Source organism: Rattus rattus, chromosome 2 (genome assembly GCF_011064425.1).
Source record: "Rattus rattus isolate New Zealand chromosome 2, Rrattus_CSIRO_v1, whole genome shotgun sequence".
NCBI lineage: Eukaryota > Metazoa > Chordata > Mammalia > Rodentia > Muridae > Rattus > Rattus rattus.
Genome location: NC_046155.1, coordinates 101,732,062 through 101,746,539, shown reverse-complemented (window position 1 = coordinate 101,746,539; position 14,478 = coordinate 101,732,062). Strand labels below are relative to the sequence as shown.

The 14,478-nt window shown below is 36.3% G+C and overlaps 1 protein-coding gene and 1 pseudogene across 1 annotated transcript; both read right to left on the bottom strand.

Annotated features, from left to right (window-relative positions):
• Nucleotides 1–2,408: 2,408 nt before the first annotated feature.
• LOC116894011 lies at nucleotides 2,409–3,330 on the bottom strand (annotated as a pseudogene).
• A 9,581-nt stretch (nucleotides 3,331–12,911) lies between these two features.
• On the bottom strand, nucleotides 12,912–13,838 carry LOC116894010 (olfactory receptor 51B2-like). The gene has a single exon (XM_032895726.1). The coding sequence runs from the start codon at nucleotides 13,836–13,838 to the stop codon at nucleotides 12,912–12,914; it is 927 nt and encodes a 308-aa protein (XP_032751617.1).
• Between the last annotated feature and the right edge of the window lie 640 nt (nucleotides 13,839–14,478).

Below are 14,478 nucleotides of genomic sequence, written 5' to 3'. Positions count from 1 at the left end.
ACAATGTAACTCGGTGGTTCTTTCCATATATCAAAGAAAATAATCAAGAATAGACTTTCTCGTTCACTAAGTCCTTATGAATTCAGTTCCTAATATATCTACCCATTAACTTCCCACTGCACCTTTGTAAGTTAAGTTACTATTACCTTTAGTTCAGTCTCCTCTGACCTCTCCTGTGCCTACTTTCTTCTTTCCTTACTCAAATTCATTAGTGTCAAATATCTTATGATTTGAAAACACCAATGAATCTTTGTTCCTTCTTTCTATAGCCTTTGATGACCCAGCCATCATGACCTTTGGCATGTAATGCTTTGGTTGCTCTTAGAACATTCTTGGTCTCATTGACATCAGTTAGCTCTGGATGCACTTACTTATCTCTGCTGAAAGAACAAACCCCTAGTAAATTTTACTCTTCCTTCAAACCAGCATCTGCCCACTTTTGAGAGTCACTGTCTTTTTTATTAATAAATAGTGAATGTCAGTGAAACCTCCATGAAAATAAGCATATGAAGGTTGACAAATTATTTACACTTCTCCAAGTCCAAACTTAATTATGCACAAGATGTGTAAAACTTTATGAAAGAGAATAAGAAAGGTTTAAAATAAAACTGAGCTCAGGAAAGACCCTTAATGCAAGTCTCCAGTATCTATCAAATAATGACTCATGCAAGTCAGTTATAAAGGGGGAAAAAGAATATGAATCGTGATCGGGATAAAGTAGAATTTAGTTATGGTAAAAAGAAACTTAATTGTTGAAGTGTAAAGAAGAGAAGTGAAAAATATGTAGTAAGGGACACAATGACAAGAGAAATATTTTCGGAAGTCCTATGTCACATACATACAATGATAATGAATAGTTATTCTGTGTTATCAAGTAATTAGGAGAAAGTTTTTGAATAGTGCAAGACAAGACAATTACCAGTGGAATATGATAATTATTCTAACTTAATCAAAGCATTTGACACATAAATCAAAATAGCACACCCTATCCCATGAATCTGTTCAATTATGATATACGTGTTATAAATGAATAAAAATCAAATTGTCTATACACAACTACAATATCAGGTTACATTTTATTTTTCAGATATTATAAAATATTTCATTTATTCATTTATAAAGAAACATGGATATAAAATAATAAAGGATAGGATAAATAGCTTGAAAAAGTAATGTGGCATACACTTTATTTTGTTAATATTCTAAAAGATAATTGTGTAAAAAAGAAGTAGTAAGATGTATTTGGGGTATAACCTACATAAAGATAATGTATGCTGGCAGTATTTCAAAGTGAGAAGAAAGAATGAGAAATATGTCATTGTACACTTTTCATTTATGGAATAAAATAGTATTATTATAAGACAGACTAATAAATTCTAGGGCACAAATAAAAATATTAGAAAAAAGAAGTACAAGTGGGAGTGACTTAAAGAATGAAAATAGAATAATGAAAACAGTCCAAAACGATGAGCATGGAAAAGTCATGGTGATTTGTAAGACATCTGGTAGAGATGCTGAGTATGCAAAACCTATGTGATGACAGCACAGTGTTCTGAGAACAAAGAGTGGCTCAGAGGGGCCTCACTGTGGAGAACATCAGAGATTACATGATATTTCTAATTCATTATTGCTACTTGAAATTAATATATAGAATAATATATTTCATTAAAACATACAGGATTTAGTGTAAAACAAAGCAAGTGAAATATCAATGAACAAATGTCAGGAAAAAAAAGGATAAATCCTTACAAATGGCTATTGAATCATTTTAAAAGAAAACCATGCAGTGAGTTAGAGCAGTTGGAGAAAGGGGAGAGTACATTGGGTTTCAATTCTAATAGTTGAACTGATATTTATGTAGCCATCAAATGTATTCAGAATCGTCCCCCTTTTTCCTGTTACTGACCCAGACTGGACACTTATCTTCTTTGGAAATGGTTCTTCTCTTATAGATACCTGGTCTCAATAATGCCATACTTTCTGCTTACAGAGTATTGAATGGTCTTTATCTCCAAACAAAGATGTTTCACTTTTCTACTGTTTTTCCTGTCTTCCTTCAAGATAGATAGATGAGCAAATGATAGATGGATAGATAGATGATAGATAGATAGATAGATAGATAGATAGATAGTAGATAAATGGAAAGAAAATAGAAAGATAAATTGATTGATTTATTGATTGATTGGCTGGTTGGTTGGTTCATTGATTTTGGTATTGATATAATATGTATATGCTAATTGAATAGACAAATATATGCATTATTTAGATTAATCTATAGCTTTATGTAATAATTTACATCCTAATTCTATAAAGAAGTAAAGAGATGCAAAGTCAAGTTCTTTTTCAGTATCCAGGAGGCTGAAAATTCCCCAAATTCTCTAGATTATTACATAATTATCCACATCATCTTATACACAGAGTAGACGGAGAATGCTCCTCTGAATTTGCTTGGTCTTGATGCTATAAATGATGGGGTTCATAAATGGAGGAAAGAGAAAGTAGACATAGCTCATGGTAATGTGCACCACATGGGGGGCATGCTTTCCAAACCTGTGAATGAAGGTCAGGCCAATCACTGTGATGTAAAAGACCAGGACACAGCTAATGTGGGAGACACAGGTGTTGAGAGCCTTTGCTCTCTCCTCTCCAGAAGCAATGCCCATAACTGTCTTCAGAATAAGGACATAGGAAAAGACAATGATGAGTGCATCAAGGAAGAAAGTCAGGGCAACCAAAACAACTGGGTATATGCGGTTAAAGGTAATGTCAGCACATGCGAGTTTCATGACATCTTGATGAAGACAGAAGGCATGAGAAAGAACATGGGAACGGCAGTATGAGAACCAAAAGAGAGGTAGAATTGGGGGCACGATAGATACAAATCCTCTGAGCAATACGCCCAGTGCCATCTTCATCACCTTAGAAATGGTAAGGATAGAGTTATAATGCAAAGGGGTACAGATGGCCACAAATCGATCATAAGACATGGCAAGCAAGACCCCTGATTCTACAATGGCTAGGGAATGGATGAAGTAGGACTGAATGAAACAGGCTCCATGTGCAATCTCCCTCTGGTTCAGCACCAGAACACCCAGCACTGTGGGCATCGTCGTTAGTGTCATCCCAAGGTCTGTACTTGCCAGCACAGCCAAGAAGTAGTACATGGGCTCATGAAGGCTGTGGTCATTCCAAATGATGAAGAGAAGGGTACCATTCCCTAAAATGATGGAAAGATGACAAAAAAGGGAATAGAGATCCAGTGGTGAATCATTTTCCAAGCCAGAAAAGCCAGTCAGTAGGGAAAGGAGCATCACTGTTGTTGGACGACATGGTGGGAGTGCAGCTAAAGACAGTTTCAGAGAGAGACAGTCTAAGTAAACAATACTCTTCCTACCACCACCTCATGGCAGCATATCTTCAGGTCACAATTCATTTCCAAATGTTCAAGTTTTTATGCATCATCTCAGACTTAAATAACCCTTTTCTCAGCAGTTCTTGTCTAGAATAGGAACATCAATCCCCATGAGTCAGCATCACAATTTGCTATTAAGCATGTAGCTTTTAATGTTGGATAGATTTCCAAACTTTTCACTTAGTCTACACTGTCCAGCTTCAGATCCACCTCATGCTTTCACTTTTCTTTACTTAAAGATTTTTATTTTTTTATTTTTGTGTGTGGGTGTGGTGCATGCTTGTTAGGGTATGCCTGAGAACCGTATAGTGCCTAGAAAGACCAGACAAAGCCATAGAAATGCCTGGGGCTAGAGTTGCAGATGACTGTGAGTGGCTATGTGAGTGCTGGGAACCAAACCCCAGTCCTCTAGCAAAGCAGCCAATGCTCTGAACCAATGACCTATTTCTCCATCCCCTCGATTACCCCATTATTTTATTCTGTCTCATATTGTTTGACAGAACATTTTGTTGTAATTTTACTAAACTTTGTTCTGTATATACTTTCTTTCTTGACACCTATGATATAACCCCAAAAGAAAAAAAGACTAAACAAAATTCTTGGTCAACAGTAATGAGTTAACTGCTATGAAATGTTTGAGTTATATTTTCAATGCAGTTACCCCAAGTGCATATAAATAAAGAACTCAGGAATCTCTACAAAAATGTGCACAATTTGACAAAACAAGCAAATAGACCTAGAACACTATGATTATTCCAAAAATTTGGGGAATCCGTAAATTTTCATTATTGAAATATATGATACCTGAAATATATGATATGCAGATTACATTTAACTGGGCTTTAAAAAGAAAGAAGATAAGAAGGGGAGAGAGAGAAGGAGAGAAAGAGAGGGAGAAAGAGAGAGAGAAAGAGAGGGAGAAAGAGAGAGAGAAAGAGAGAGAGAGAGAGAGAGAGAGAGAGAGAGAGAGAGAGAGAGAGAGAGACTGGAAATTCCTAAATAGAAAATATTATAGTGAGGATTCTAAAATAACCTAATACACATAAATGTTGGTAGGTTTAAAATATTTAGGTTTTTGGGACAAAATATAGTCCAATCAGAAATTGACAGTTGAGAGCACAGAATTATATGACAAGATTCAGAACAAAGTTACAATCTAGCACATGGGGATAACGGTGATCATATTGCTGAGGAAGGCAATCACAGATGCTACAGTCATGGATACCTATAAGTCCTTATTTATAAAAGTCAAGGTTAAGCCTCAAAGAAGTCTTGATCTATGACCTATGCATAATTTATACACCTATGAAATCAGTTCAATTCATTTGCATACAATCAAGAAAATTTGAAACAGGTATATTACAATATGAAAAATCAAGAGAAATGTGTTCCTGACACATAAAATTGTATCATTGTGTCCAGAGCACTTCAAAATAATTTTGTATGTTAAAAGCATCAGTAAGAAATGTGAAGAAATATTCAAGAAGACTGCGATAATAGCAATCTTTGTAACCTTTCCATCAATATTTAATAAAGTACTATCAACAATCAGAGATACTTATATGGGAATTATAGTACAGTGTAATCTCTCTGAAGAAGAGACATTAGTCTGGGGGAAAATAGTCAAAGAAAAGTGAGTGAGCTCTGGAAATGGCACTACTTCAGAGTGCACTACCTGTGGAGACTCGGTCAGCCTGAGAAACTGAGTGGTAGCTATTCTGATAGAGAGAAAATAAGGACACTATCATGATCCTCTAGATTGTGACCTATTAGTAACACAACTTAACTGCACAGAAGTAATGTGTGTACTATAATAAGCCAAAATTCCTGCTACAAATGTAACCCTCCTGTGGAGAGCAAGGAATGAGAAGAGAGCTTTACAGCCTGTTACACAGCAAAGAAGTCAGCCACAAATCTCTGCCTCCTGCCAGTTTCAATATGGATCAGAGTGAATAAGCAGAAGACCCAGTTTGCTTCCTTCTAGACCTTGGAACATCCAGGATTTAAGGACTAATACTAAGTAGCAACTCTATGAGAACAGTTAGAATTTGGTAATATGTGTTTTATTGACTTAAACCACAGAGTACCATATTTGGTATAAATACTCTATACTGATATTTGATTTTAGCATAACTGGCAGTGTCAGAATATATATTGGGTTCTCATGGACATAGCTAAGAGTGCTACAATCCCTCCCTTACTCCTTCCAGAAGCTATTTTGGATTTATTCTCATAAAGCTGTAAGCCCCGTATCTTCAGCAGTTTGTCTGAAAGTCACAAACATCATCCAGATATTATTCAGATATTTCTAAATAGGCTTCAACCATCTGCACACTCAGTGTTTTCTAATACCATTTCCTTAATCTGAGCCTATCACTGAGAATCTGTGTTTATTTACAAGAACTGTGCAGATGAGAATCACCCAAGTAGAAAACCATAGGCTAAGGGTGGCAATCTAAAGTCACAGCTTTGGGGAAATTGTTTAAACTCTTCCTCCCTTATATGCTTATTAAGATAGGAACTCTGGAAAGAAAAGGTGGATTCTTCAGAATGTTTTTTTCTTTATAATAGAAAGAAATAAATGTATCCTGAAGAAATGAATAAATAGATGGACAGTTTATCAGAGGATGCTAAAGGCGATTTGTGTTTGTCGGTTTTTAGTAGAAACTTTGCAAGAGTAAATGGTTCACTAATATAAAACTATCTGAATTTTTAAATAAGGTAAAGTTTTAAGATTTTTATTGTTTTTGGGCAAGTATGTCTCTGGTGAACTTGCCACTCTGAATAGTATAGCAGGAGTAGATGCTCAATGATTGTAGAATTAAAGGTAATGAACTCAAGAATGGGAAGTCAAAGCATTACCTGAATTTTCTAGAATAAAGAAATTAAATTTTTGAAAAATCAAATATCTTCCTAAGGTTGAATATTATGTAATATAGAGAAATTCAAATTTAGCTTTCTATGGCTAAAATGTTAAGCTTATGTTTCAACTCTCATCTATTAAAAATAAGCAGTAACTCTCCTGTTCATTTTTGCCATTCAGTGCAGCATGCCCTTTCCTTAAATCCTTACTTAAATAAAAATGTCTCTTACATTCTTAATTTCTCTTCCAGAATTGTTAGAAAGCCAGGTAGAAGACTTCATTTTAAATGTATCTACTGCAATTTGAATGTATATTTTCTTACCTGACACAATTTCCTCTCTGTGATTTCTAATCATTGTCCATCACACCCTCAGTATACATTCAGAATCCTAATGATACACATATTTATTGAAGAACCAACTCCCAAGGTGCCTTTCTATGTCACTTCCACGCAGGCTATTTGAGTACGCCAAATAAAAGCCAGGGAGACACCCCATGGTTAATAGCATGTAATTGTACCAATGCTGGGAAACTCACAACCTGTGTAACTCCTGCTCCATGGGATCCAACACTTTCTTCTGGACCCCAGAGATCCCTGTTTCTCTCTCCCAACCCACATCTCTCACACACACACACATACACATATAAAAATAAAACGTTTTTTAGTAGTCCTTTGAGAATTTCATTCAATAAGTTGATTTTTGACCCCATATCCCAACTACTGCCAAATTCAAATTCACCATTTGCCCTACCCACCAACTTCATGTGCTCTCTCTCTCTCTCTCTCTCTCTCTCTCTCTCTCTCTCTCTCTCTCTCTCTCTCTCTCACACACACACACACACACACACACACACACACACACACTTTTTACCCATATGTCTAATTTGTGCTGTACCTATATGAGGTGTGTTCTTCTTTCCACTAGAGCTGGTTGACCTGTAAGTGATAACGCTCTTAAAACTAATGTTTTACAGATGTTCTCCCAGAGCTACCAATTGCCAGTAGCTCTTTGGCTTAAGTTGTGACTTCATGTCAGCTCTCCCTTTCCATGGTGACATTTCTTAGGTTTAAGCCTTTGTTAGGAGAACTTGTCAAGCCAATTAGAGTCCTAGAAACCTCCAGACCTAGACTATGGGAGAATTTAAACAAACATCTATATGGGTTGCTTGTAGAATAATTCAGTTCAGTTTTATCCAGGAACATATACAAATGAGCAATAATCACATGAAAAGATGTTCTTCATCATTAATCATTAGAGAAAGGGAAATCTAAACCACAGTGAGGCATCACAATGTGTCACCGAAACTGGCTGTTAACAAGATAACAATTGTTGAGGAGCACATGGGCTACAGTAAAACTGTAAAGTGGTGCTGCAGTTAGGGGAACATTGTAGAAACTTCTTAAACATACAATTACCATATTATTAGAAATTGCATTTATATACACATATACATGCAAATATGTGCATATGCCTTATGAAATTATTTATTTAATTATGGTTGTTGCACACAGGGCATGGTGAACTGTGAAATTCAGAAGACAGGTTTTAGTAGTTGTCTGTATTCCACTACATGGGCCATAGCGTCAGGCTTGGCAGCAAGCACCTTTATCCACTCAGACATCTTAGTGGCCCATATAAGACATTTCAGTGCCTAAATATTGTTTAGTCAACAAAACAAGGACTGTCTGACATGTGTTACAATGTACATGAACATTAAAAACCTGAGATTAGCCATATACAAAGAAAAATGATGTGAATCCAATTACGTTGAGTCTCATAGTATTTCTAAGACAAAACCATCTTCAAATTATGACCCATGTGCTCTGTGGAGCTTCCATGGGTAAAATAGATTAAACTCCCTTGGCATTGTCTTAAGAATTATATCACTGATAACTTAAGGTTGCTTTGTTATAAATAGAGCCAGATGTGGAGAGAAAGAGAGAGAGAGAGAGAGAGAGAGAGAGAGAGAGAGAGAGAGAGAGAGAGAGACAGGGAGACAGAGAGAAGGTGTTGGAGGGAAGGTAGACTAAGAAAATGCCACTGAAATAACATGAAGTTCCTGTTTAGTACAGTAAAATGAATTCAAAAGTTTTGGAAATAGCAACTTTTATTAGACAACATAGCACTGAATTATATATTTGGAGGAAAATCAGAAGGTAAACTGTATTTCATACAGACATATAATGTCATTTTAAGCAGTCAACAGCTCACACTTGTATGGAACCCAGGTGAGTGCATCACCGATCAATTATCAGAGAAGCTTAGTCCTGAAGTAGATGGTAGCTAACACAGAGAACAACAACTGGACAATGTTCAGTGAATGAGTTTGGAGCACTGCAGCTCTTGATGTCCTAATCAAACTCTTCCCTTCAGACCTCAGAAATCTATGCTGCAGAAGAGGCAGAATGGGTCTGAGAATTGCAGAGGTAGAGGGTTGCTCCAGGAGACAGCATTTTTTTTTTTTTTTTTTATTAACTTGAATATTTCTTATATACATTTCGAGTGTTATTCCCTTTCCGGTTTCGGGCAAACATTCCCTCCCCCCCCCTTCCTTATGGGTGTTCCCCTCCCGACCCTCCCCCCATTGCCGCCCTCCCCGCAACAGTCTAGTTCACTGGGGGTTCAGTATTAGCAGGACCCAGGGCTTCCCCTTCCACTGGTGCTCTTACTAGGATATTCATTGCTACCTATGAGGTCAGAGTCCAGGGTCAGTCCATGTATAGTCTTTAGGTAGTGGCTTAGTCCCTGGAAGCTCTGGTGGCTTGGCATTGTTGTACATATAGGGTCTCGAGCCCCTTCAAGCTCTTCCAGTTCTTTCTCTGATTCCTTCAACGGGGGTCCTATTCTCAGTTCAGAGGTTTGCTGCTGACATTCGCCTCTGTATTTGCTGTATTCTGGCTGCAGGAGACAGCATCTTGCAAACAGCAGGACTGATGCACGTTTGAGTTCAGGGGCTATGACAGCATGCACAGAACTTGCACAAATTCCAGCCAGACAACCTCTGAGCATGAAGAAGAGCAGCAACACAAATTCCCACCCCAACCAAGGAGTCATTTACAATTGACACCTGCTGGAAAGAGAAAATCAGTGTTCTCTGTGTCACATTGGGTGTATAAACCACACTTCAGAACTGGACTCCTGCCCAGGAGTAGCTGACAACACAAAATAGACTTCCTGTCTTTTGTGAAACTTTTGTTTGGTTTATAATTTTTGTTATTTTGTTTTTGTTTGGATTGTTGGTTTGGTTTTTGTTGTTTTGTTTGGGGAAACAGAAAGAATATGAATTTGGGTGAAGATGGGGGAATATAGGAAGAGTTTATAAGAGGGGATAATATGGTCAGAATTCAATGTATGAAAGAATTTTGATAAAGAGCACACACAATTGAACAGACTAAATACATTCCTTAAATTTTTTGGGAAAACTAAAGAAAAGATCTCTACTAGACTAAGCCAGTCAGAATTTGCATAGGGATGGCGAGTCTCAGAAAGTTTCACCTTGCACTATCAACAGTATGTGATGTCTGAAGAAAGAAGAATCATTTTTCTTTGGGATTTTAGCCACTAGTAATTGCCTATGCTCCGGTGGATGGCCCCACACATCATGTTCATATAGGTAAAAGTAATTAGCATTAAGATAATGTTTTTTTTTTAAAGAGAAAATGTGAAGCTGCAAGACGAGCATTATGAGGGAAGGACTAGAGTTAGGTATAATCATAACATATTCTATTAATGCACAAATTTTTTAAAAGACATAAAATTATCTTTTTTAAAAAGAAGAGAACAAAAAGAGGAAAGTTTGGAGTCAGGAAGCACAGGATTAAGGATTGCATTATTTCCCCCATACAATCATTATACATAAACAAAAACACCATTACACATGTTTCCTGTGTATACATGCTGGTATCAAGTCTCTCTCTCTCTCTTTTTTTTTTAGATTTATTCCTTTATTATATATATATATATATATGTACACTGTAGCTGTCATCAGATACACCAGAAGAAGGCATCGGATCTCTTTACAGATGGTTGTGTGCCACCATGTGGTTGCTGGGATTGAACTCAGGTTCTCTGGAAGAATAGTCGGGTACTCTTAACTGCTGAGCCATCTCTCCAGCCCTGGTATCAAGTCTCTTATATCTTAAATATTTACATTTTATAATGTGACTCAGTGGTTCTTTCCATATATCAAAGAAAATAATCAAGAACAGACTTTCTTGCTCACTAAGCCCTTATGAATTCAGTTCCTAATATATCTACCCATTAACTTCCCACTCACCTTTGTAAGTTAAGTTACTATTACCTTTAGTTCAGTCTCCTCTGACCTCTCCTGTGCCTACTTTCTTCTTTCCTCACTCAAATCCATTTGTGTCAAATATCTTATGATTTGAAAACACCAATGAATCTTTGTTCCTTCTCTCAATAGCCTATGATGACCCAGCCAACACGACCTTTGGCATGTAATGCTTTGATTGGTCTTAGAACATTTTTGGTCTCCTTGACATCAGTTAGCTCTGGATGCACTTACTTATCTCTGCTGAAAGAACAAACCCTTAGTAAATTTTACTCTTCCTTCAAACCAGCATCTGCCTACTTTTGAGAGTCACTGTCTTTATTCACTTGTAAATAGTGAATGTCAGTGAAACTTCCATAAAATAAGCATATGAAGGCTGACTCAAATTATTTATACTTCTAAAATTCAAATTTATATAAGATGTGTAAAACAATTATAAAAAAAGAGTAAGAAAGGTTTAAAATAAACCTGAGCTCAGGAAAGACTCTTAATGCAAGGCTCCAGTATCTATCACAATAAAGTGGAATGCTAATACACACACACACACATTCATACACACACACACACACACACACACACACACACACAAACGTGATTTTAAATTGTACATTTAGAAACAGCAATCAAAATTGATGAAGTATTTAAGACATATTTAAAGTTTAAGAGACAGTAAATCATGGCTCATGCAAGTCAGTTATAAAAGGAGAAAAAGAATATGAATTGTGATCAGGATAAAGTAGAATTTACTTATGATGAAAACAAACTTAATTCTTGAAGGGTATAGAAGAGAAGAGAAAAATAAGTAGTAAGGGACACAGTGACAAGAGAAATATTTTCTGCAGTCCTATGCTACATACATACAATGATAATAAATGGTTATTTTATGTTATCAAGTAATTAGGAGAAAGTTTTGAATAGTGCAAGACAAGACAATTACCAGCATGAATATGATAATTATTCTAACTTAATGGATAAAAATAGCACACACTATCCCTGAATCTGTTTAATTATCATATACATGTTACAAATGAAGTAAAATCAAATTGTCTACACACAACTACAATATCAGATTACATTTTCCTTTTCAGTTATTCTAAAATATTTTCATTTATTCATTTAGAAAGAAACATGGATGTAAAATAATAAAGGTTTGAAAAGTAAATTGGCATATATTTTATTTTGTTAATATTCTAAAAGATAGTTGTGCAAAGCAGAAGTAGTAAGATGTATTTGGGGTATAACCTACATAAAGATAAGGTATGTTGGCAATATCTCAAAGTGGGAAGAAAGAATGGGAAATATTTCACTGTAAGAGTTGCATTTATGGGATAAAATAGTATTATTTGTATGACAGACTATTAAATTCTAGAGAAGAAATAAGAATATTAGAAAAAGAAGTACAAGTGGGAGTGACTGAAAGAATGAAAATAGAAAAATGAAAACAGTCCAAAATGGTGGACGTGGAAAAGTCATGGTGCTTTGTTAGAAGTCTGGTAGAGATGCTGTAAAGCCTGTGTGATGACAGCACAGTGTTCTGAGAACAAAGAGTGGCTCAGAGGGGCCTTGCTGTGGAAAACGTCATAGACTACACGAGAGACTTCGTTTTCTAATTCATTATTACTATTTGAAATTAATATACAAAAGAATAGATTTCATTAATGCATAGTCAAGGATACAGTATAAAACAAAGTAAGTGAAATATCAATGAACAAATTTCAGGACAAAACAGCATAAAACTTTACAAATGGCCATTGAATCATTTCAAAGGAAAACCATGCAGTGAGAAAGAGCAGTTTGAGACACGGGACAGTACATTGGGTTTCAATTCTCATAGTTGAACTGATATTTATATAACCATCAAATGTATTCAGAATTGTCCCCTTTTTTTGCTGTCACTGACCCAGACTGGACACTTAACTTCTTTGGAAATGGCTCTTCTCCTATAGATACATGGTCTTAAAAATGCCATACTTCCTCTTTATAGAATATTTAATGGTCTTTATTTCCAAACAATGATGTCTTATTTTCCTACTGTTTTCTTCAGCCTTCTCTCAAAATAGACAGATGGACAGATGATAAATAGATAGATGATAGATAGACAGGTAGATAGAAGATAGATGATGGAAAGATAAATTGATTGATTTTGATATCTGTATAATATGTACATGCTAATTGAATAGCCAGATATAGTCATTATTTAGGTTAATTTATTGCTTTATTTAGTAATTTACATCCTAATTCTATAAAGAAGTAAAGAGATGTAAAGTCAAGTTCTTTTTCAGTATCCAAGAAACTGAAAATTCCCCAAATTCTCTAGATTATTACATAATTATTCACATCAACTTATACACAGAGTAGACGGAGAATGCTCCTCTGAATTTGCTTGGTCTTGATGCTGTAAATGATGGGGTTCATAAACGGAGGAAAGAGAAAGTAGACATAGCTCATGGTAATGTGCACCACATGGGGGGCATGCTTTCCAAACCTGTGAATGAAGGTCAGGCCAATCACTGTGATGTAGAAGACCAGGACACAGCTAATGTGGGAAACACAAGTGTTGAGAGCCTTTGCTCTCTCCTCTCCAGAGGCAATGCCCATAACTGTTCTCAGAATGAGGACATAGGAAAAGACAATGATGAGTGCATCAAGGAAGAAAGTCAGGGCAACCAAAACAACTGGGTATATGCGGTTAAAGGTAATGTCAGCACATGCGAGTTTCATGACATCTTGGTGGAGGCAGAAGGCATGAGAAAGGACATGGGAACGGCAGTATGGGAACCAAAAGAGAAGCAGGATTGGGGGCACAAGAGATAAAAAGCCCCTCAGTACAACCCCAAGTCCTATTATCATAACCCTGGAATTGGTAAGGATAGAGTTATAATGCAGAGGTGTGCAGATGGCAACAAATCGATCATAAGACATAGCAAGCAAGACCCCTGACTCCACAATAGAAAGGGAGTGAATGACATAGGCCTGTAAAAAACAGGCCCCGTGTCTTATCTCTCTGTGATTCACCCATAAAACAGCCATTACAGTGGGCATTGTAGTCAGTGTAACTGTGAGGTCTGTACCTGCCAACATGGCAAGGAAATAGTACATGGGTTCATGGAGGTTGTGGTCATCCTTGATGAGGTAGAGAAGTGTGCCATTGCCCAGAAGCACAGAGATATAGATGGCAAAGAAGGGTATAGAGATCCAGTGATGAGCTGCTTCCAGTCCTGGGAAGCCAGTCAGCAGAAAGGGGACAGCACTGATATTGGACCACATCATAGTGTGCAGACTGTAAAACTCAAATTACCATTACTTTACTATAGTGACTGTCTCTCCTTCTCTCTTCATGCACATGTTCCACAGTATTCATGCTTAGCAATAACTACTCCCCATATGCATTAAAAAACACATTTTATAGCATCATGAAACTCTGTGATGTGTATGCAAAATATTTCAATGGTTACAATGCAAATATGACAAATATATCCACATGGATAGTAATTTTTCTTATCTAGATTGATGTTTATTTTGTTTGAAAAACTTTTGTTATATTTGAATTTGAATTTGAATTTTTATATTTCTCATTCATAAAAGAGACATAGTTATATTAGAAAACTTTTCTTACTTTCGTTTTACAATTAAGTTATACTCTGTTGAATTCTCCTCAAAGCCATGAGCTCTTCATGAAAACACAGGGACATGGCCAGATGATACCACATGTATTCTAAAAGGATTTTTCTAAACTCCATTCATGGGCCCCTCAAAAGAAATTCCACACATGCTTTCATATGCTTGCAGAAAAAAAAGTCTGCCCCCCCAAGTGTGCTGTGTCTTTCTATAAAGGGAAATTTGTCTTTATTCTCCTGCCCACATCTCACAGATGTAAGGAAGTAGTCTTCCCTTCTTTCTATCCCTGACA

Coding starts and splice junctions, on each gene's coding strand:
- LOC116894010 (XM_032895726.1), bottom strand. CDS start 13,838: ATGATGTGGTCCAATATCAGTGCTGTCCCCTTTCTGCTGACTGGCTTC.